The following is a 24,981-nucleotide window of genomic DNA, read 5'->3' on the forward strand; positions in this document are numbered from 1 at the left end:
TTCTTCCATTGAACTCTCTCCTAGGTAGATACCAGAAGAGGGTTCTTATCTTTTTGGGTCCTTTTTTTTTTAATGCTCTCACATAGGAACTGCGTATCTTGTTTAGGCCTGGAAACATCAGGTTTATACTTAAAGGTTGAAAGTTTGGAATTTATGTAGTCTCTTAAGCTATCTGTGTGTTAACTTCAGTTAAGAAATACTATATTTTCATTCCTTTTCATATTAAAACTCCTGAACCATCTCAGATCTTTCCATAAGGAGCCCTCCTTCTAGGGATCTTAATTCTTTCACATTCATAGGCTTTTCTAGATGACTGCTTTGTATGTTCTAGAATTCATGACTGGCATTCTATATGTAATATTACACATAGACATATTTGCTTATGAGACCTCAGTTTGACTGTTTTCAGTTCCCAATCACAGAAGTGCTTTACAATCTGGGTATGATGTAGAGCATGCTCTGTTCCAGCTCCATGGCATTTACAGCTATACTGCAAGAATAAATTTTACCTAAGGTTTGTCCACATAAGGTTGGAGTGTGTGGGTTGTTTTTGTTTCTTGAGATTTGCTGCTGAGCATCTAGGAAGGATCCCATTGAATGTTGTGCCAGAGGACCTTCTAGAGTGCTCAGATATCACTTTCTTTCTGATCAGGCATTATTTTAAAATGTAAAGCATTTTATAGCCTTTATAAAGATGAAATAGCTAGAAAGTTTTAAAATTAATCTTGTTCAAATGTCATCTTAGAATAGGACTTCTGTCTTCAAATTGAGGCTTCAAACCACTACGTATTAAAGTAAAACATGCTTGGATCAACATTTGCCTTTTTTTTTTTAATCTTAGAATAGTTTTCTTTTTTAAGCTATCTTACCCTGTCTGCTTGCTTTTCCTGCTTATTCATGTAAGAGTTTAACTGGCAAAGGAGTTGAGTGGAGATTGAAATGACTACGTTTCTTTATATTCTCTGCTAGGATGGTTAGGAGGGATTTGGGAACTGTCTCAGCAGATGCTGCCGTTCAGAAAGAACCTGATGATACCTGAAATGCATGAGCACTTAGAGTGGAATCTTAAAGAGTTGCAGCTGCTGTAGAGTAAATAGACATTTTTGATCACTTTTAGAAGTTACTCTGCTAAAAATAGTGAAAATTAATGAAGTGATTCTTTAGACATCCAAAGAATCGTTCTCTCTTTTTATTGTTAATTTTGTAGTAAACCAAGCTGGAGAGACAGCTCTGGACACAGCAAAAAGAGTGAAAGCTGTCCAATGTGAGGAACTGGTAAGAACTGGGGGTGAAAAGGCTGGAGTGGGGAGAAGGTTTACTTCCTTAAAGATGTGATCTACTTAGAATATTGTTACCACTGTACCTCAAACTTGGTTTTTCTGCCAGCTGGCTGTATGCTGATCTGAAGGCCTACCATAGATGAATATTTTCTAACTTCAAAACAAAACAGTAATTTTCTTTGCAACAGTTTAAGTAAAAGATCTTACTTCTTTTGGAAGTACTTAGTTATTTTAACAAGTGTATTTGAAGACTTTAAATACTGGAGGGTCAGGCATTTGAATACCAATTAATGCATCATTCTAGGACATTTGGGCTTCATCACCTCAAAAGCTCTTCTTAGAGACATTTCTATCAGGAATACAAAACAACCCCTGAAATATTAAATCTGTCAAGACCTTTTAGGTTTGGATCTTTTTTTGACTTTTCCTGCTTTGGCTTTTTCCAGTTCATTTAATGGGACAGATAGTTCAGAGATGGTGAATTAGAAGGAGAATTGAAACAACTTGAAATTAAACCTCCTCAAAGGAGAAAGAAGCAAAAGTGTAATGGCTGGAAGTTAGGGTATCAAAAAATGTAAAGCACCAGCTTCTGTGGGACTTTGTCCCTCTACTGAACAGGATCGGAACAAAAACTTTCTGGAATTTTGAGAATGTATGAGTGATGTTAATAGATGCCACTCAAGAAAATTATTGGAGTTCAAGAAAAAAAGGTGTTAGAGTTAAAGGATTTTCCCAGGTACTCTTCTGAAGCAGTTAGCCAGGAATAAGGATTCTACATGAGACCAACAAGCTTGTTTGTTCTTAGCCCTCTAAGGTGCCTCTCACCAGCATGCATTTAGTAGGCAAGTGAATTCAAGTACTATCAAGGGATTAAAAAGTCTAAGTAGTGTGGCAGTTTCACATTCAAGATAAAACCAGAAGAACTGACAAAACAGTTGTCACTTCCTGCTTAATTCTATTTCTCAGAATTTTTTGCCTCATTTTGATGATCCAAGGAGGATATCTACTTTTTCTCTGCAGCTGGTAATTTTAATACGTTTCCTTTGACAATTGAAAGTTCTTGTCATGTATTAATTATTGCATAATGAAGAGAGCTTGTCCTTCACAAATCAGAATAGTTTTCCGTATTTCTGGGATGCAAGTCAATATTTTGCTATGGTTGATAAGGTGGTACTCTCACTGACTTCCCAATTACTCCCATGTCTGCTGTGTAAATACTGTTTCCAGTGTTTTGAGTATTCTGTCAGCTGAAAAACAGATTAGCTGTAGAACATACAATTGGTATGGTTTGCTTTTTTCTTTGCGGTATATATTTAATAAAGTAACATCTGCCATTAATGTGGACCAACTGATTGTGTTGTAGAACAAACAAAAACAAGTGGATGTTATCAGTGAGCTTATCTAGCAGTTAATCATTTCAATTATGGTAATCGAAATTCCACTAATACCTCACTGATTATTTCAGTTAACTATAATAGAGCATTTACACCTTTTCTCTTTTTTTCATTTTTGAAGAGGAAAATTATTTCTGCATTTTTCTCAAAAGTGGCAATGAGATAAGATTAAAAAAGAAATATGAGTGAGCATATTGTTTACCATGGGCAATAAAAAAGTACAAAATAAATATCTAGATGTTTGCGATATGGTAGATGTACTAAACTAATTTCTGTTGCTTAGCTGGAGTCTTAACTGTGTAATTAAATTCAGTTTCAACTCAAGTGGGTTCATTAATACTTACATAGCAGATTGAAAATCTTTCTTTCAAATTTTATTTTGGGATGATAGTTAAAGGCTCTCCTGAATCAACTAGTACCAAGTAGACTACATTTCAAAGGATGTGAAGGAATAAATAATGATGGGAAATCTAAGCATTGAAAAGGAGAATTTATCTTCTCAGAATAACAGTGAACTGCAATTTTCTTTTTTTGCTGATAGTTGAAGTAGTAGATTTTTATAGAATGTGAATACATTATTTGGGCTGGCAAAGTAGAGGAATTTTGTGCTTAAGCACATTGGCCTCATCCAGTGAGAGGGAGGGAAATATTTAAATAAACGGTAAATACCTTTTATTTTGATTCCAACACAAAGATTGTGATTTTTGGAGGTGTAATAGTTGTATGTACCAGAATTTATAAATAGGTTTTGCCTTTCCTTTTTGGAAAGGAGGGCTCCAGATGCATTCTGCTTTTGTGCATCTGGTTTTGCTTCATGTCATCTTTTCAAATGCTTGTCAAACTTGGCAACTTCTACTCATTTTGAGAAAATCTTCCCTTTTTGCCTTTTCGCTGTTTTTCTATACCTCAAATAAATGAAGGATATTTGTGTGATTGCCCTGAAATTTTTTATTTTTAATGTCTAGAAAAGTTTTAAACCTCTAAATGTTCTAGTTTATTGCTTGCTGTTACAAAAATAACTGTTGACACCAAAGGAACAGCAAGTATTTTAACAAGAATTTTTATTTCTTTCAGCTTTCTCAAGCCAAGGCAGGAAAGCTAAACCCACACGTCCATGTAGAGTATGAATGGAATCTTCGGCAGGAAGAAATTGATGAAAGTGATGATGACTTAGATGATAAGGTAAGCATGAATTACTGATACGGCTATGCACAGAAACTGTCAAAATTTCTGTTTTGTGGAAATGGATGGAAATTAGACACCCACTTTAACCTTTCTTTTTCTTACAGATTTTTTTTGAGAGGAAAAAAAGCTAGTTTTGAGGCCTCTATTAAAGACTGCCGAAGTGCTTTTTGAATACACTTTGTCAGCCTAGTTATGGGCTTGAGTTTCAGAAGTTTTGCTTTGACAAGACATACAATATAATATAAATCAGTAAATGTAGATTACTTTGTCATTTTATCCCCTTCTGAATTCTAGGCTGTTCATTTTTAGCTGGAGGAAATCCAAAGTTTACATACTTTTTTATCCCTTAAATTAATTAAAAAGCTAGTTGTTGAATCAATTAACTCTATTTTTCAAAAACTGTTTTGCACGTTATGCCTGATTTAAAAAAAGAAGCAATGGAAAGACAAAACTTGAGGGCATAGGATAATTGCCATCCTAGAACATGTGAAATCTTAGCTTCAGTGTCCTACTTTAGCAAGTCAGTTAATTATTCTGTGCTCTGTTTCTGTAATAAATGGGAATACATACACCTCTCCTATTTTATATGGGTGCTGTAGAAAGAAATGTGGTGAACTTTTCATTTTTTTTTGCTACACTTGGGGCTGAAAAATTCAGAAATGCAAATAATTTACATATCCGCAAGGACAGTAGAGAACAAAATTATTATCTGTGCGAGGAGCCTCAGGAGGATGACTAATGCTGTATTGGAGTTAATAGCCTGCCTGAACCAGAGCTGCAGAAAAACAGATCGTGCTCCATATGCAGCTATTAATATACAGGAGTCAAAAATTGCTGTGTAAAATTTCTTCAAAGAGCCATTATATACGTTTAAGAGAGCCATGTCACTGAATATATTGCTAGTTCAGTCAGCAAATAAATATGATGTGTCAGAAGTGGTTATTTTATTTTTAATATGCATCAATGGGGTAATATACTTCATCTTTGAGGATAACTGTCTGGTAAAGAGCTTATTTGAACTGAAAATTACTCTTATATTCTAAAAACTTTACTAGGCTTTTATTGGTATATTATTTAGTATATTGTGTATCTCCTGCTTTAAGAAAATATCTAACTTTGTGTATATGATGATTTGCAGATGGTACAGTCTTTATTTTTTAGTTAGAGGAGAGGATCTTGCAGGTTGGATCACTGAGAAAGGGAGCATTGTGAGCTTATTTGTCCAATAAAGAAAGAAATTATGCTCATGTTCACTAGAATATGTTGTTATGTTCTTTCCCAAACACACTAACTATATTTAGTATTTTGACAGCTGTATAATATATTCGTTTTTCTATTCACAGCCTAGTCCTATAAAAAAAGAAAGATCTCCAAGACCCCAAAGTTTTTGTCACTCTTCGAGCATTTCTCCCCAAGACAAAATGACTCATCCAGCATTTAGCACTCCTAGAGACAAGCAAAGACTCTCCTATGGAGCTTTTACCAATCAGATCTTTGCTTCTACAAGCACAGATTCACCCACCTCTCCAACTGCAGACGCTCCTCCTCTTCCTCCTAGAAATGCTGGCAAAGGTAAGTCTGTCTTCAAACTATACTTGCAAGCAGTAATTTTTCCACAGTTGTCCTTCCCTTAACCAGGTGCATTAAAATGTTTCAAGATGTAGCGTGTTTTTCTTATTACATTGATGTGGTAATATGGTACAATGCACATTCAAAACTTAAAAAAAAAGGGAGGGGGGACGACACACACTTTGTAATGGACTCATTCATAACCGTGTACATGAATGGGTGAAAAAATAAATTAATACTCTGCTAAATAAAAGTTGGTTTATTTTATGTAGAAATTCTGTTCATATTTTGGAGAAGCATTTTTAAGCATTTGCAGTCACAAAAATACAAGTTGTTTTAGAAAAAGGCTGATGGTGCGTAGTGCTATATGATGATGTGCTGTGTAGTGTCTGACAGAGTGTGTGAAGAAACAAAGCTATGGAGGAGAGGAGGTGTAAGAAGACTCCCTCTCCTTGCAGTCAGACAGTGTGGCAAAAGAAAAATACCAGAATGACCTGTGAAGTGCTGAGCAGGTTGGTATTAAACTTCCTTCCCTCTCAGTGCATCAACACTCTCCTCTTCCATTTTGGTGAGTGCTAGAGGGGTGTAAACAACGGCAGAGAAAATACCAAGCCTATTGCCAGATAGTTAACAAGTCACTTACGCACTGAAGATCTAAACTAAACATCACCCATTCTTCCCCGAGTGAAACAACCATTTTGCTCTTGTAGAATTATCCATAAGGAAGGTTTGTGCAGGTTGAATCAGTTTTGCAATCTACGTTTAGTTGAAATGAATGAGATGCTTTTTCTTCTTAATAATTGTAGTGACACTCTTGGTAGTGCTTGAAAGGGAAGAGAACTTTATTTCCATATGAGACTTACTCTTGCAGCTGTAGTGGATGGTGGTTCTTTGACTTAGATAGCTATAACTTCAAGTTTAGAGGATGTATTTATGGAACAAAATCTGTTACTTTACAATAATTTGTGCAAATCTACTTTTTAGAACAAAAAACCCCCTTCATTTTTTCCCTTTTTTATGTATTTAATTTAGAAATAGCCAAATTGTGTTTTTATGGTAGACTTGTTAGAGAAAACTTTAGTTGTGATGAAAGCTACGGTATAGTTTAAGGCTTCAGCAGTTATGCTGATGCTTCCTTTTGTTAGCACTGCTATAACTTCATACTTAATTTCCTCAACTGGTAGTTAACTTTTTTTTTAAAAAAAGGAAGAACACTCTCACTAAAATGTGAAAAGTGTAAAAGGGACAGAACAGAGTGTGTTGGCATCAAATGTCTGCTTTTACATGGTTCAGATGCTGTGCTTAAGAACTACTGTTCCACCATCAGTCTTTGTCATGTACTGGCAACTTTCAAATTAATCCCTTGGCTCTCTTCTTTAAATGGGTTTGTTTTCTATTTAAGAGGAAAAGCAATTTTGCCAGGGTATGCGTTTTTCACATGAGATTTCATAATCCAAGTTTCTTTCCATCAGTTTCACTGGGGACTCATTTGTATTCCTTGTAACTTTGTTGACCTTCCTGATGGCATTACAAGATTCTAACTTTTTCCTTCCTCTCCCCCATCTTTTTTACATGCTCTAACAGTCAGCTACTGATTGTCCGTTGTCAGACACAGTATACTGGCTTAGATGTTCCTTCAGTCTGACCTAGGATAACTTTTTTCTTTGTCATGAAGTTGCAAGACTTGGAAACTAATCATGGAGCCCATTTCCTTAAGAAGGTTAAGGAGCTTATGTCTTGTATCTGTCTATACACTGCTTAGTATGTTGTCAGCTTTCAATGGATTATAATGAACATCATTTCTTCATCATTATATAGTGTATCTCCCATACGGACTTATTCAGAAAACTGTCTTTTCCTCCAGGACAGGGAATATTTACCTACATATTTCATTCTAAGTATGTATTCAAGTTTCAGAAATGTTAGACGTTTTCCTAGGTGTTCCTGCAAACTCCTAGATGACTGAATCAACATAACACCAAAGCTACTTGGAAGGAAATAAAGCGTTGAGTTCTTGTGTGTTTTCATGTCAAGGATTATGCAAAATAAATCCTTATTTATATTACAACAAAATAATATGATATTATTACAAAATACAGAGAACTAGTGCTTTCTAATCGTAATCGTAACATTAACTACTTAATCAGAGTGGAAAATGCCAGATTCACAGTGTAAGTCTGCGTGAGAGGTTGAATGGAACTACTGTTACTTTAGTCACTAGGCTTCTCTGCTCCAAACATGCCAAAATTTTACAGTCTGTGAGTGATGCTGGTTTTTTGGTTGATTTACATGCAGTGATATTGTAAAGTATTTAATCAGTTTTAGAAGTTTCCATTAAATACATGCCTGTGTTACAGGAATAATTTAACAGACTCAAAATAACAGGGGAACAAAGTGACAAATGCATAGAACATTCATCAGTGTGGGAAAGTCACTCTAGAAGCATCATTGCAGATGCACTTATGCTTCATTATAAACTGTGCTACACCTTGTTATCTCCCCCCCTTCCAGCTCCCAAACAGACTGTTTAAAAGAAAAAGAAGCATACTCTCCACTTTCATAAGACACTGGTGATACATCTTAATTTTGAAACAGTCTGAGATGATTTTGTTTCTGTAGGAAAAAGTAATCCTTTAGAATTTATCTGCTCTGTTGAGATTAGTAGTAATGGAGTATATCCCTTACATCCAAGTTTAACATAAAGCTTACTTACCAAATGGGTTTTTTTTTGGTTTTTTTTGTTAGAAAAGTTCATTTTAATAGCTACCTATTTGATTTAAGATTATATGAAAACATAGTATTATATTTTGTGCTAAGTTCCCTAAATAGCAAGAGTAAGAAGAGCACTGAATCTGTAATTAAATTTAAGCTTACCTTCTGTCCCCAAATGTAATCCAATCTTTGTCCCTGCTCTGCTGAGAGGCTCCAGTAGATACCATGGGACCCTGCTAGAACATGGAGACAGTCTGTAGGGAGTGGATAGCTGGTGGGATCCATATGTCAGAAGGAGGCAGAGGTTTTTAAAGTTTCGTAATCTTTTATATCCTTTGAGACATACAGATAAAACTCTTTTCCAAATCATGTTGTATATTTAAACAAAACCACCTCCCTTTAGCCCTCTGTAAGTTGGCTTCATTGGCCAGTGAAGTTCTTGGTAGCAAGGTTCCATGGTGTTTGCTGAGATGCCACAGTGGAATGGAAGCCATCAAGTCTGAACTTTGTGTTGGGGAAAGAAGGTAAATTTAGAGCAATTTATGTAATGCACACCACTCTTGCCCATGGTTTTTAGTGGATATGGTGTCTAAAAATTAGTTTGATTAATCGTAAAAAATGTATAGGTACAGTTGTTGGAGTATGTGTATACGGGGATTTTTAAGTTTCTCCATATATCATTCTCAGGTAAGTTCAGATTTTCCAGTTTGATAACTTTTCAAAAAATTCTTTAAAAAGCTGGAGCAAGATTTGTCTTTGGGTTGGTTTGTTCACAAAGCAGATAGCTGTGATGATTTTTAAGGTACTACTACTCCCTTAGTATTTGCTATCAGTTCTGAAGTTGAAGGTTCCTGCAGCAACACTGTAGAAGATGTGCCTGCATATCAGCTGATGAGTGAGCCTGAACTGATAAAGCATATTGGCTAAGACAGTGTTACTCTACACTGAACCAGTTCATCTGTGGATTCATCTTGCTTTCTGCTATCTCTGCTACAGCTTTAGTTAATCCTAATAGAATGCAAAGTACAGAGTACTTTTACAGAATACAGTAGCTGCGAAGCCAACCACTGTATGCCTTTTCCAGTCATTTATATAACCTTATTCAGGTTCAACTTACTTGTGTTGTCATTCAAGCCTTTAGTCTGTAACAATCTGAAAAATCATCTTTTTCATTAGTCTTTCCAGCTTACACCTGCATTATGGCTCCAGATATCAAGCAGGTCCTCTGCCTGTTGTTTTACAAAAAGCTTTCAAAAAACAATCAACATTTAAGTAGTTGCATGACTCAGCACATAAGCTAAATAAACTTTTGCACAACCTTAATTGCAAATCCAATGAGAGGGCAATGTTGCTAACTAGTTTTGTAGAAGTGTTAGGCAATCTAAGCCATGTTTCCTTAATTTTAGCTGAAAGAAAATTGATTTTTAATGGTTCTGCCTATTTGTCTTATATGGGATGAACACCCAGGTCAGGGATCAATTTTATGTCATGAAATTACGATTGGATCTTCAATACTTAGAAGTTTGCATATTTTACGCTCTCTTTCACAGCTCTAATGTTAGGTACATAAACCCAAAGGCATTTCCTTCGTGGTTCCAGTCCACTGCTACTGCAGACACCATGTCATATAATCTGGTTCTTCGTTTGATCAGACTCAATTTCTAACCAAATTAGCTTATTTGCATTTACTAGTAACTTCTAGAAGTTGTCTGACTGCATTGCTCGCAGGATTAGAAATCTTCTCAAGTCCACTAAATTACTTTGCTATGTACCAACATTGTCATTTAGCTTTGGTGATTTTTCTGGCATTGGTGTCCGTATCAAAGCACTACCTGGAGAGCAATCATACAGGTCTCCATTTCTGTTTTGTTAGACTGAACCAGGCATTTCACCTTTTCTGATAGGAGAACGAAAATATTCTTCTATCATTTAAGTTGTCATTTCATCATCCTAGCCCTTCTCTGTACCCTTGCTGTTTCAATTGGCTTTCTTAAGTATAAGTGACTGGAAGTGTAGGGACAGCATTAAAACCTTGCTGTTTCTGCTGGAAATACTATGTCAAAATATCCTTTCATCCTATTTATTTTTTCATGATTGCATCATACTATGGTGTACTGGGCATTACACAGGTAGTCTACTACCATTTTCAACCGGAGTCCCTAATTTAAAGTACAAATGCTTTCTTAGTCTAGAATTTTAACATTGTATATACTGTTGTATTTAATCTCAGTTCCATTACCTCTGCCTTTGAGGTCATCCAGTTTCTTCTGTTCATTTTGAATGCTTTCAGGATTCTACGGTGCTCTTGAATACACTTAAAGACTTAATTTTTTAAATACTCTTATAAATGTGTTGTGCATTTTGGTTAAATAATACTAGTTATCCCACTCAAACTCTGTATTTTTTTAGTACCATGATAGGAAGGGAAGGCTGACAACTATTGATTTCATGTGGGTTTTTTTATATTTGTGTATCAACCCAAAATACAACATTCTTTTATATAAATTTTGGCTCTTTTTTTTTAATGGGACTTTTTTTAGCATTAATTATAGAATATACTTCAGATGCTAATGTTGAATCAATGTATATTCTTAGCTTTCTTGTTCAGAGTGATTGTGATATTTTTTTCTTTAATTATGGTCTTATTTTTGTTACTAAAGACATATGATATGAAGTAAGACAAACTGAAGAAGGCTTTTAGTAGTATCTCTGCAAAAATGTCACTCATAAGAACATTAAAAATAAGTATAACAACACTTGTTAATGAAAATACTATTTTTAATATAAACTTACTTTCCTTTGCAGTACCCATTCTGCCATTAACTGGAATACTGGGTAATCAATATGTCTCATTAAGTGGTAAAAAAATAAATACAAATGTGAGGTTTTTACACTCTAAACCCACCATTTCTTGCGTGGATGGTAACAGCTTTGCATGGTTTCACAAGTACACAAATTAACAGATACTATACTAACTGCTCAAAAGCTGAAGGGCAATGCACTATTAATTGTAGATCTTTTCCAGTTATTTACCTTAGTACAATAAATTTGAGATTTAGTCTATTTGCACATGGAAGTGTGATTATTAAGAAAAAAGTGATAAAAGATGACTACAGCTTTACTGAAAGCAACTGCTCCCCAGCTAACCAAAGAAAAGAGAGCCTAACGGAAGCAAAATTAAAAAAATCTAGGTCAAGATTTTATTTTTTTTTTGCTTGTGTGAGGAAAATGATTTACATGAAATGTAAACCGCAACTATGTGAGAAATCATCGTTAAGATGACTGTGGAGAAGAAATGGTTGGCTTACTTGCTGCCTGGTTAGAATCACAAAATATCTTGGACCTAGAAAAATAACCGCTCTGATTATTACTTAGAAATATCTGGCTAGCCTTGCATAGTTAAAAATACCATGTAAGAATTTTTTTCAGATTTTGTGTGTGTGTGTGTATATATGTAATACAAAGTATTTTATAATAATTTTACCGACACTTCGTATGTCATCAGATCTTTGTATTGTTCCACCAGTTGTTTCCATAAACTGATGTAGATTCTAGAATGCTTCCCACGTTTGCTTTATTCCAAGCATGATGTGACTTTATACCTCTTTCTGAAAAGATGTTTTGAAGTTTTCCTTTATTTTCTGTTTATTTGAAAATAAGTTATTTTGTATTTCAACCACCTAATCATTAGTGTATGAGTTCTAAATTCATCTTTATTCCTTCCATTAAATTAATATAGGAACAGATGCTAGGAGTCGGAAAAGGTGCACTGTTTTTAATACCTTAACTTCTTTTCCCTGTAACTGTTGTATGGCATGTGAACTTTTGAAAGCTATGAAGTGATAATGTTTTTCAACCCTTCTGTGATGTCTGGAGATATACTACTAGTGTGAAATATAAAATACATCCACATAACCACATTTAAAGAATTTTTAATCCTACTAGATTTTATTTTTGTAGAGAAGGATTCTTCATTTTATTGGCAATAAAAAGTACAAATTTTACTTCATGTCCGAAGTTTTGTTTTTGCAATAAGCGCACAATACTATTTCAGTGCATTTCCTCCACTTTTTTTCCTTTAAGCCAAGTTTGAACTCTTTGTCACTGGTGGCAGGGCTGGAGACCCCGTCAGCATAGAGCGGTAAGGCTGTAGTGCAGGAGGAACAGCAGGACACTAGGTGGTGGTAGGACAGAACCTGTGCGCTCTTGGCCATTCCTACTTGCAGACATTTTGGAAGCGTGTAACTCCTTTTCGAGATGTCAGGACAAGAGAAAAATACTATCCTGACATACTGTCTATGTTTTCTACATGCTTTAAAAATAATGTTACTGTTAACAGTGGATATTGAATTTTCCTTTCCCCCTCGCCACTCCTAGATATGCTCTGAATTACTTACAGCTTACAGAACAACCTTTGATTCGTATCTATTTAAACAAACTAAAGAATTTATAACTTGCAGAAGTCTAGGGGATCGTCAGTCAAAACTTAGCATGAGAAAAGTTTTTTATTTTTGCTGGCAGAAACATTTCAATGCATGGTTTAAATTAGCTTGCTTTCTTAAGCTCATGGAAGAAATTAAAATGAGAAAGGATACAAACTGGGGAACAGTCCTGTTAATTTGCACTAACATTTGACTGCTTGTCAATTAATGATTTTGTGAACTTGGAAGTAAATTGAGAGGAATAATCGCAAAATATATAATTTGATTTACAAGAGTAAGCAATTAATGGAAAGCCGGGCCCAAAATACCTGCTGGGATTGTGGTTGAGATATTCTCCTGAGCAGCAAAAAGGCCTTCCAGGCTTGAATTTGGAAGAGAGTAGATTGAATCATTAACTCATTAGGGGCAGTTTTATTAATCTTTTATTTAGGAAGAAAGGGGTTAAGAAGAAAGAGGGCGGTCACCCACTGAAAATATCTTGCAAATGTACATATGCTTATAGGATAATTGAAGTTACTTTTTTCAATGCTTAATATTTTACCTAAGGAATTTTAGCAAAGATTATTCTTCACTGATTTTAATGCTTTCATGATATATAGTAATTTGGGAAGGAATGCAGACTTCGGTAACTTTCAGTCTACCTACAGAGACTGGTAATAAATATTTTTAAAGAGGCAGCTCTAGTTCTGTGTGCAGGTTAGGGTATAAGCTGATTAACAGTGAAGATTTTGTCTCAAATACTGTTCAAATAAGTTAGGTTTTAAAAAATAGGCAAGTTGGTTCTACAGTGCCACAAAAATATGTGGCGATAGACTTGAAATTTCAGGTATAAATAAACTCTGCTTTTAAAACTTTATGTCAATTTTCTGCATTTATCCAGAGCCTGTGATAGCAAAGCTCTCTTACATGCAACACTTATTGCAAGATCATGACTACAGTGAAGTGTTATTTCTTGGTTAGATTAAAACAAAACAACAAAAAAAACCCAGCAAACAAACCAAACCTCAACAAGAAAGCCCTTAAAGCTATTCTACCCTAATGTAGAACTAATTTAGATAGGTATTACAGTAATTTCTTTTGGCGGTAATGGCAGCTGACTTGAGCAGTTGTCTTCTCACTGCATGTTTGCGCCCTGCACTGCCTGCTTCCTTGAGCTTCTTATTAAAGACATTTTTGAACGTGAATGGTGAGGTTGATTAGGGAAAATTCTTGTATTCCCTCAGGGTTATTTTGTCTTTTAATCTGTATCTGTTCCCATATCTTGTAAAACATGCATTGTGTTGAATAACACTTGTGCCAACATTGATGCAGGGGGAAATAAAGGGCTTAAGGGTAGGGGTGACTGCATAAGCTCTTATGAGCAATGCTACCATTAAATATCTAATCTCAGCCTTAGAAAGGGCTTTTCTGATGTTTATTTTATACGCTCTGCATACAACAATTTGCATTGCTCTAAAAATGCATGTTCTAATGTATTTAAGCCACAGAAAAATAGGGAAAATAACTACAGAAAAACTTATTAAGTTTACAATCCTATTTTCAAAATGCATGGAAAATTTGTAGATAGATTTCTATTCCTGCCCCCCCTTCAGTTTATTAACAGAATTTGTATGGGATGCTCTGGAGGGGACAAAAAATCCCCACATAACAGAACATCTAGAAAGCTATTTCATTCTGGTATAAATTAATAGTAATTTTAATCCCACATGCTAAATATTACTTAATTTTGAAATGTCATGCTTTTTTTTTTTTTAAACAATGCCTAAAATTAGAAATCCTGGAGTGATTGATCCTGTATTTTTTAAACATAAGTACACGTGTCATTCTATTGTCAAGTTGCTTATATTCCCACAGCTAAGATGGTTAAAAATGTGGTGAATGTGTCGTTTAATCTAAACAGTGTTTTGGCATGGCTTATCTTTTTATTTTAGTCTTTTGCTGCACTTCGCTGTGGGTCTGACTGTGAATTTTTCATTGCTGCTTTGACGTTTATGCACATGTATTTGTAAGAAGATTGTTTGTTATTTTGCAGGCCCACCTTCAACCCTCCCTCTAAGCACTCAAACCTCTAGTGGCAGCTCCACTCTTTCCAAGAAGAGACCACCTCCCCCACCCCCAGGACACAAAAGAACCCTCTCTGACCCACCAAGCCCACTACCTCATGGACCCCAGAATAAGGGCCCAATTCCTTGGGGTGAGTTTTGAAATGCAAAACAAAAGGGCAGGGGAAAACCTTTATGATGGATGATATATGATCTTTGGTTTCTTTTTACCTGGTGCTTGCTTTCCAATGATTGCAGCTTGATGTAACGTCAGCTCAGATAAATCAACAGTTCTATCTTCTGTCACTCTAGCTTCCAGGCTTCTGTATCTGAGTCTCACTTGAGAAAATTGAAAATATTCCATGCTCCCCTGGGGCCCAATTCAAATCTCCTCTGCTGCCTCCCTCTCTCTACCCTAGCTGCCCAGGCTGCCCTCACCCCAGCCCCCTCATCTGCTGCATCTACTCTGTATCTGCTTCCTCACCTCTGCTCCTGTTCTGACCAGCTCATTGATCTAGATGGATTTTGATTTGGGGCAGATAGACCTCGATGAATACATACGGTTCTCCTGATTGCCGGAAGAGCTTGTTTCCTTGGGCTCTATGCCAAATCTCTCCTGTAAAGTGTTCACACCTAGCTGGTGGGGGTGTGTTGTCTTAATATGTTTTCAGGTTTTGTGATGTTGTCTGTACATATACAAAGACTGATAGGTTTGCATCCTTCTACCTGCAGAAGTTATACAGAAACAGTACTTTTTTTTTTTTTAACAGGATACCTTTCTGACAGAAACTTTTTAGAAACTATTTTCCAGACTACTCAAATCCTTCCTCTCCTCAATAAACATTGCTCTATGCAGTCAACTTCTCCCGGTGGCTATAAATCTCAGGCCCATGTAATTTTCTGTAATTTTAGTCTTGGTGTTAGGATTTCCATAAATCTGTAAATGTTTGAGCTGGAATCCAATGCTTACATAGGGGGGTCATCCACACACTACCTATATCTTAGGAGTATCTTCTCTCTGTTCTAATATAAACACAAAATTACTAGCCTAAAAAAAAAAAACCTGGAAGCCTAAAAGCACCATTTTTTTTTCAGCAAATTGAGTTAAATGTGGTCAATCATGGAGTACTTTTCTGTAGAATATGTGATTTAATCTAGGATTTAATATGAAGAGAAGTACAGAGTCCAATGAAAAGCAAAGTCTTTTTCTCAAGGAATACAAATAATGGCAATCTTTTCAGTTCTCTACTTTTCAGATGTCTGGGATATGGAGAAATGTTTCCTTTGTTCTGGAATCTAACAGCCCTGTACTATTTCAGAGGTCATAAAGACATTTTGAAGAGCTTGGACTTAAATATTTGGGCTTTTTAAAATTTTTGAAGTCCAAAACAGCACCTAAAATACCATATACTAGAATACTATATAATGTAACACTATTAGAATGAAAAGTGTGGTAGGCACAGATACTAAGCTAGTGCCAACTTTTCTTTAAAAATATTAGACAACGGATAAATGAAAAGGAAAATCTGGGAAAAGTGCAGGTGTGGAGTTGAAGATGAAGAACCTTATAGCAGTAGAATAGCTTTTCAAAGCAGGGCCAGAGAAGAACATTGCTTACTCTGTCTCTTTTCTGCTCTACAGTGCAGACTAAACTTCAGTGGATGGAAGAGGAGCCTCTTCTCCCCTTTTTGTTAGCTGAGATCTGTAAAAAAAAAAACTTATTTCAAAGTCCATTTGGATTTTAAGCAACCATTAAGTTTTGTGTTTATAAAAGAGGGAGTTTCTTGTATCTGCCTTTGTGTTTTTGGTTTAAGAATATTGTTGGATGTTCACTGCTTTCCCTTTCAGAAGCTTTTTTCTTTGTTGTTATATTTCTTGTTATGTTGAATTTCAGCATTTGTTATCTAATCTGTGCATTAATTGAAGTTTCAAGCAGAGCAATCCTTAGCTTATGTCTAAGCAAATCAAGTTAGTATTCAAAGATGTTCTACAAATGTCACTTAGATTTTGGATTTCCACAGCAACCATGGTATATTTTTCCTCGCTTTATCCATAGGATCTACATGTGAAGGGTTTGCTGTTTGTCTTACCTTTCTTCTTCTTTTTTCTTTTTTTTTTTCCCTGAATATAAACATATTTTTAGCAAGGCTCAGCATGAGCCTTTTCTGCTGTTTCATTTAGACTTCAGTGCACTAAGAATGGTATCTAGGCAGATACTTCATTCTTTTGCATGGGAAGCATTTTGTGTTCCTGGATCATTAAATGTCACTTTACATCTATTTCAGTGACAACATTTACTAATGGTTGTTGAAGTTGGTTCTAAGATTGTTTAGACATGCTGTAATAGATAAGGGAAGGGGGAATGATAAAGGCACTAAAACAAAGTAGTTAGTATGATTGTACCTTGGCGATGGTGATGGTTAATGAAAGAGAAGCCTTCTGCTGAAGGTGTTCAGAACCACTTGGGTTTGGATTTTGCTGCCTTTTGACAGAATTGAGTATACCCAGGATCTTTTCTTTACCAACGGTTAACGTTCAGGTTATGGTAACATACTGACTTAGTCATTAAATCGGCAAAGGCTATTCTTTATGTAGGATAAAATACCAATCCTTAGAAATTTTAAGTTTTGTGAATAAAGTCACATCCATGGTCTTTTTAAAAAGACGTGCCTCATAACACAAAATGTAAACATCTGTGATAAATTTATTTGATACTGGCCTGCAGTATCTCCTTTTATTCAGAGAAAATTGAAACACTATATTCCAAACAAATGCCCTACAGCAGTAACTCAGCGATGTCATTCAATCTTTCCTTGCCAGCAGATGTGAGCTACCAGTGAGTTGTTTTAAAATGTGTTATATGAAAGGTCAAATTGGATTATTATCATCCCTGCTGCTTTTTCAGTTACAAAATTATTCATAAAGAATGATCTTTAAAATCGTTACACATGTTGTATAGAGGATACTTGGAAGAATGTGTACTACACTTTAAGTTGCACCCTCTGCTGATTTATATTTCAGTTATCCTAATCATTTTTTTTAAATTGTGCTTTTTTCACCTCAGGTAATGATTTGGGCCCCCCTTCAACTAAGGCTGCAAACAAGTTTGAGGGGATGTCTCAGCAGTCAAGGTAAAACCTGTATATGAAGGCAAAGATGAAAATTTATCTAAACATAACTAATTTGTAAATTAGAAAAAAAATTGCCTTTCATATGAAGCAAAATCCTAGCTATGTTTCTTCATTAGTTTTCTTCGTGCCTTGCTACCATACAAATACTTTGGCTTCATTGAGCTTCCTACGCTTTGTTCATAGCTGTCCATACACAATTCATTCTTTGAGCGGGACGGACAGAACGACTTGTACCAGAATCTATCTACTGCTCCTACAGAAGTGCTCTCTGAGCTGGGGAATGTTGCCTCAGTCTGCAGTCCAGCAGGACAAAAGTTTTATTTTCATGTCTCCTGGCATTTCATTTTATCTGCTTCACTGTGAAGTCTCATGCCTGTAGCTGCAGAAGTGTCACTCTGGGTAGAGGCTGGCATCGAAGATAGCTATAAGAGAGAGAATTCATCTCAGTCTTCCAGCTTAACTGTTTTCCAGTCTGTTGAGCTTGTGTGCTGACACATAGCCTGTAATAACACAAACAGCTTTTAGCTTGTAGTTCATCAGGTTCAGTACATTACAAGTGTCTTTTTCTATAGCTGGAGTAGTAAGGATAGCCATACATTCCCTGTCACTTAGTGTTTGTTACTTCTTTGTCTGTGTTGTGATTCCAAGGTCCTGGGGTTCAAAGCATGGTAATTCTAATAAACGTGTCTCAGGCAACATGACAGAGACCTTGCATGACCACATGTGTGCGTGATCAGGCCATGACTGGAGATGGATGTGTAATGTCAAACAAATCACAGTAGAAGACATGTAGGTAGAGTTTTTGGACACTCCTCAGTCTGTGATCCACCTTGTCAGGATGGGCAGTGGACGTGTTGTTGGTAGCACAGCTGACTTGCTGTGTTTGCTGAATCCATCCAGGTGGCACTGGGTATTCAGGGAAAAAGTGGTGATGTTCTACAGCACAAAGAGCTGGTGCCGTACTTGATACTTGTAAGACAAGGGTAAAAGTGTGGTACTCATGCTTGATGGCATTAGATAAAGGCCGAGGTAATTATTTATTGAACCAAGATTGAGCTTGGCTGTTCTTTCAGTTTTGTGTCACGATATATTTTGACTATTTAAGAAAAGCTAGGAAATTAAGATAAAAGTGTTTCGTCATACTCATTTTGAAACGTTAGCTTCAGAGACAAATACCAGAATCAAGGCTGTTGATGCGGAAGACTCTCTGCTCTGTTGAACATATTCTGGCAACTTCCTCACTTTTCCTTGTTTTTTGAGTAATTACTTTGAGGTGATACTGATTTTTATTTATTTATTGCTTGATTTTTATGACTTACATCAATTGGCTTTCTTCTTTTCTTCCACAGTCCTTTTATAGAAAAGTGACTCGTGTGTGGTTTTGGTGGAAGAAATTGGGTGGTTTTTTTTGAAACTTCTAATGTTTTGCCCTCGCACGCCATGTTTGCAAATTTGAGCCAGCCTGGTGTTAATTCTGAAAAAAATTGTGTACAACAGAAAGCATAGATGGAAAGTTTTGGCAATATGCAACTATCTGGGATTTTTATGCTGTAATTAAATTACTCGCAACTGTCCTGCTTGTATTGTTGCTTACAGCTACGAGTAGCTAACAAAGCTGTAACACAGGTTGACAGAGTAAAGCATGTTGTTTTCCCACAATCAGTATTTCCTTGGAGTAGCAGAGACTTTGTCTCCTAATGCAGCTGACGTTTGTGTGTAATACAGTATCATACTCATGCAGTAGGCTACAAGGCATAGGCTCAGTTCTGGAAAACTTCAAACCACTGACATAAAGGACAGGTTATGTTTTGAATGCTTCAGTATAATTATTTTAAAGACCATATTTTCCTTAAAGTTCAGCATCTGCCCACAGAGCTGGTCTTTCAGCTTCACCTGTTTTCAGAGTACATTTTTGCACGTACCATAGTTTGTAGAATAAATCTGCCCTGTAGCATTAAAGCTGTGTGGGGTTTGTATGTCTTTTTCTCTGAAAAAACCAATTCATTCTTAACAGTGCTTTGAGTTTTGGGATTGATCCACAGACAAGATGGTTATACACATTTATTTTGCTTCTTTTGTATTTCTTTTTTTTTTTTAATTACAGACATGTAGAGGGGAAAAATGGGAAAGAAAAAGTATATTTTATAACAGTTGTAAGCACTAATAATTCATATCTATTGATTTAGCACTGGGACTGCAAAGACGGCTCTTGGCCCTAGAGTTCTTCCCAAACTACCTCAAAAAGGTAAGAGTTCTTTCTGTGGTTATTCCCATAATGATATCTTTTAAATGTGTGTGAAAGTAGATACTTGTTTTAAATATATGGATCTTTGCAGCAGAAGTTTTATTTCTAAAATGCCGCAAAACTGAAAGGATTTTGGAAGATTGGGAAAGTTTTTATTAAACTAAAAAAAACAGTTAGACCTATGGAACATAAGGAGGAAAGAAAAAAAAAATTATAAACTAACTGAAGCTGGAGGAGACCTCAGGAGGTCAGCTGGTCCAGTCCACCACTTGGAGTAGGGTCAACTTGTTGACATGAGAGCTGGTTGCACAAGGCCATGTCCCGTCGCATTTTGAGTATCTCCATGGATAACCTCTCTGGGCTCCCGTTTCTTTGACCACTCTCGTTGGTAAATTCTTTTTTCTTCCTAATATCTGTAAGTCCAATTTCTTGATACCCTTGAAGCAAGTTGTGTCTGTTGCCATGTTTTGGCAATCAGGGTTGTTGTCCTTATAAATACTTTGAAAAGAATCAGGTACTATTACATGCTCAGTTATATATTGGTGACGAACTTGCAGAGACCATCATCCCAGTGAACACCTTATGGCCCTTTCTTTTTAGAAATGTTTTTTTTTTTCTAGTCTGTCTTTAAACTCATATGGCAGGTTTTATATAGCTTTTTGAATTCTTACAGCAGTTGACTGTAAAGTTGAAAGCAGACCTACCTTGTAGCTCTGTCTGATACAGAATCCATCAAAAATAAATTATATCTGAATGAGTGGGTGATCACTATAGAGCCTGAAGATCAGGAAATGATGCCTGTCCAAACTTCTGAAGCTAGATGACTGAGAGTGCAAATGATTTTAACTGAAAATGCAAATGTGAAATTTCAACTTTAATAAATTACAATTATTATTACATGGTATCATCTTTTGAAAGAGACACCAATGACGCGATAGGGTACCACTGCAAAGGAAGTCAACACTTCCTTGATTTAAAATTATATAGGTGAAAATATAAGATGGGCTCAATCAAAGCACTTTAATAAGGGCTACTGTCAGGTTTTTTGTATCTTAAGCCTCAGACCAATGTGGGATGATCAGTGCTTGTACATTTGCTACTCAATCAGTCTAGGAGACAAAGCCATATACAAGTATCAACATAGACATCTTTTAAAATGAGGCATCTGATAGTAGCTATACAATTTCTTTCATGGAAACTATGTAAAGTTTTTCTTTTTTAGTATAAATAACCATAAATATAGCATGGAAGTGTTACTGCAGGAGGCGATATCCATAGCGAGTGTTGTTGCTTTCGTAGTAAAATGTCAGGCTACCTTTTTGGCTGGTATTATATGGTAGGAAAGCAATGCTGAATACAGTAGGAAATTATTCCTTCTAGTCAAAATGTGTTGCTTTCGTCATGGGTCATAACTTTTTTCTTTCCTATCCCCCTTCATCTGCTTTAATACAGAGTTGTTTGGTTTAGGGGTTTGGGTTTTTTTGTTGTGTTGTTTTGGTTTTGTTTTTAAGGTAGATTTCAGTCAAGTTTTCTTAAGGAACTTAGCAGTAGAATCAATGCATGACACTGAGAAAAAACTATTTGAAAAGCTATTTTCAATTTCCTTCCATAAAAACTGAAAAATACACTGTTTTAAAACTTCTCATCTTTACTAAATTGTAAATATTTACAATAATTTATTTTTTGTTTTAGTTCGAATGTCTATAATACTGTTTATTCTATGCATTATACATATACATGCTCACTTGCTCTCTTCTTTAAGATTTTACAGGTACTAATCCTGACACTCCGTGGGTTTTTTGTATGGAGTTCAACTGTATATATGAATAATTGGCATTAAAGAGAATTTTCATTGCAGTCGCATCAGTGGGTTGATAGGTTGTTTTGCAAAATACATCTTTTCTTATATTTAATATTTTTCGGTTTAGGTCCAAAAAGCAATCCAATCACTTTGTTTCACCTTAAGTGCTTAATCTATAAATTGACACCTAATAACTGTTGGATTAAGCACTCCTGGCCTCCAGTAGGAGCAATGAAATGAGACCTCAGTGAAAGAGGGTTAAGTAAAGATGTATTACCTTTCATTTGTCATAGACTAGGATGACATATGGACAGTTATCGGGGCTCAGTGAACATGTGGTCGTTACACACTTACAGTTCTGATATGTGCCTAAGTTCTTTAATATTAAGATAAGGTTGTGAAAAAACATTGTTGTGCTCTTTTGTTTTAGTGGCACTAAGAAAAATAGAAACCAGTCATCATCTTTCAATAGATAAATCCCATCAGCACACGGAAATCTTTCAGAAGCCCTCACTGTCCATCGATATACCACAGAAACCACAACCTGGAGACTTGCCCCCAAAGCCTCTGCCTCTGGAATTAACTCAGAAACCTCAAGTGGGAGATTTACCCCCAAAGCCTGGAGAACTACCCCCAAAGCCTCAGCTAGGAGACTTGCCACCAAAACCACAACTTGGAGACTTACCTCCAAAGCCACAAATGAAGGACCTTCCTCCAAAACCTCAGCTAGGAGAGCTGTTAGCTAAAACTCAAGGCGGAGAAGCATCACCAAAGCCTCAACCCTCAGAGGCAAATCAAAAATCTCACTCCTTAGATCTTTCTCCAAATGTACAATCTAGAGACACCGTCCAAAGGCAAGCATCTGAAGAATCTAACGACATAACACATACCCTGCCAGAAACCCCTGTGCCGCTTCCCAGGAAAATAAATATGGTAGGTATTATTCCAGCTAATTGAGAGTATCCGTGGAAGGCCTTGAAGTTACTGTAGGACTATCTGTGCAAAAAAAACCCACCCCACCCTTGAGCTATGCACACAAAGCAACATAAGGTAGTTTGCTGGGATGGGAAATGAGGTGCTCTTTTTGTGCTCCCAAGGATCTTCAGCAAATGCTGGGGGTTTACAAGGCCTCTTGCATGCTGAAACAAATACTAGTAAATGAAACGATAGCCTTGGGAGCATGACAGTGTATTTAGATTTATTAGGGAACTTGGGCATTTTTATGTGTGCCAGTCATAATTCTGAATTAATTGGTGGTTTTCACTGCTGTCGTTGCTCACTGCTTTGTATGCCTTAGATTACTAGAATATTTATATATTTGATTTTTGTAAGCTTTAAGAAGGGATGTTAGCACCTATTGTCAGTAGTAAAGTCAGCTGTGACAAACTGGTAGATGTTCCTGTCGTGAGTATTTAATGTCGATGTACTTAAGTGGTTAACAAAAGTTCAGATATATTCCTGAAGTGGCAGAATTGACATTGCTGGATGGTGTGTAGTAGCAGAGCTGTAACTATAACTCAATTTCAAGTCTCCTTGTTCAACCCCCCAATTCATCTTGCTAACCAGTGCAATTTCCGTCCAACAGAGGATTCTTCATGCATATGTATATTGAAATCATTTTATGAAACTCCAGAGCTCTCTTAAGATTTTCATCATTAAGAGTACATCAAAAAGGAGATGGGTTTGCTTGTCAAATTGGCTATGCAAAGCACTTATGTAAAAGGAAATAAGACTTCCGTTCTTGTAGTGAAAGCAGAGGGTGAGTTTCTCCCTTCTTGTACTTGTCTGAGGAACAACACTCTTTCTCTGGAGCCATCACTCTGCTTGGCTTCTGTCATGGACTTGTCCGTAAGCTCCTATCTGAACTGAGAACGACAGGGTTGTTGCTTGGCTTCCGGAGTGTTCTGCAGATTAAATAAAATAGTACAGGGATCTGATCAAAAGGTGTCTGCAACTACGGTTTGTTTACTTATGTACTTTTAAATAGAAGCGGGCAAATGATGCTGGACATTCTCAGCTATTCGTCACCTTATTAAAGAAGGAAAGAAACCAAATAGTGGATTAGTTGTTTGCTTTGGGTTTTTTTTTTTTGAACTCTCACCTTACTTTATACAGAAAAATTCTGAGGAAAAATCCAAATTCAGCCATGTTCACATGTGCAGTAAATTAAATAGTTCCACTGTTTTGCAGTGATCAAAATTATGATGTATCTGTGATATTTACTTTGCATTTTTCTACACATCATTGCACGCACACGTGTATCTCTTCTTGTTCACTGCAGTCTTTTTTGCTCAAGTAATAACCTGCAAGATTTCCTCTTAAATGTATCTTGCCTCCATTTTCATTCTCTGGCTGTATCCTCTCCTCCCAAACTGGTGAAATGCTGCGTCAGGGTGCAACCGTAAGACCCGTGACAGCAGCCACTAGTACTCATGGGTACTTCACTCTTGGTTTTGACTATTTAGCCACTAAATAGATGAGCACAATTTTTTTATTGTAAACTTTAGAAAATCAATTGTTCAGAATTATTAGGTAAAAAATACCAATGCTGTTAATTATAAGGACTTGAAAGGATATTTTTAGAGACATGAAACTTGGTCTGAGTGCTTCTAAAATCACATTGAGCATTTGAGTGTTCTTTTGTGTGTGTGTGTGTCTTTTCTATAAAGACGACAAAATATTTCTTTTTAAACAAAAAAAATGTTGGATGTAAATAAGAACATGGAGGGATAATTAAGGACCTCAGCAGCTGATTATTATTCAGTCTTAAGCATAGAAGTCTCTTCTTAATAAGTACTAATATTGGATACAAAGAGTGTGGGGTGGGTGATATTTGTTTTATAGTTGCAAACTGCATGTCCTGAAATTGCTTCTATTTCTTTACACACCAGTGCTCCAAACTGTGTTCTGGAAAATATATACTCTTTTCAGATCCATCCTTTTTTAAACCTTCCCAAGATTAAATACACCTCGGGCTTGAATTCTCCTTTTTACCGCTCTCTTAAGTGAAAGGAATAGAATATTAAAATGTCATCTGTGGTACTAATCAGAAGGAACCAGGAGCAATTGCCATAATTTTTCATGTGTTCTGACAAGCTGAGTTGCATACAGTTCTCTAAGTTTAGAGGAATTTAACTTTCTTTAGTCTCTTTATTGAGTGAGACAATTTTTATTTGGCAG

At 36.0% G+C, this 24,981-nt stretch overlaps 1 protein-coding gene across 3 annotated transcripts in view; it reads left to right on the forward strand.

Moving 5' to 3' along the window:
* ASAP1 (ArfGAP with SH3 domain, ankyrin repeat and PH domain 1) overlaps positions 1-24,981 on the forward strand; it is a 220,773-nt gene that overhangs the window by 125,898 nt on the left and 69,894 nt on the right. For all 3 annotated transcript variants that reach the window (XM_072851885.1, XM_072851884.1, XM_072851886.1), the window contains 7 exons: positions 1,208-1,275; positions 3,749-3,856; positions 5,203-5,431; positions 14,615-14,776; positions 17,689-17,755; positions 19,942-20,000; positions 22,232-22,734. In XM_072851885.1, coding sequence (XP_072707986.1) covers positions 1,208-1,275; positions 3,749-3,856; positions 5,203-5,431; positions 14,615-14,776; positions 17,689-17,755; positions 19,942-20,000; positions 22,232-22,734 — 1,196 coding nt within the window. The remainder of the gene's footprint in view (positions 1-1,207; positions 1,276-3,748; positions 3,857-5,202; positions 5,432-14,614; positions 14,777-17,688; positions 17,756-19,941; positions 20,001-22,231; positions 22,735-24,981) is intronic.

This window comes from Ciconia boyciana, chromosome 2 (assembly GCF_034638445.1).
Source record: "Ciconia boyciana chromosome 2, ASM3463844v1, whole genome shotgun sequence".
In the NCBI taxonomy this organism is placed as follows: Eukaryota; Metazoa; Chordata; class Aves; order Ciconiiformes; family Ciconiidae; genus Ciconia; species Ciconia boyciana.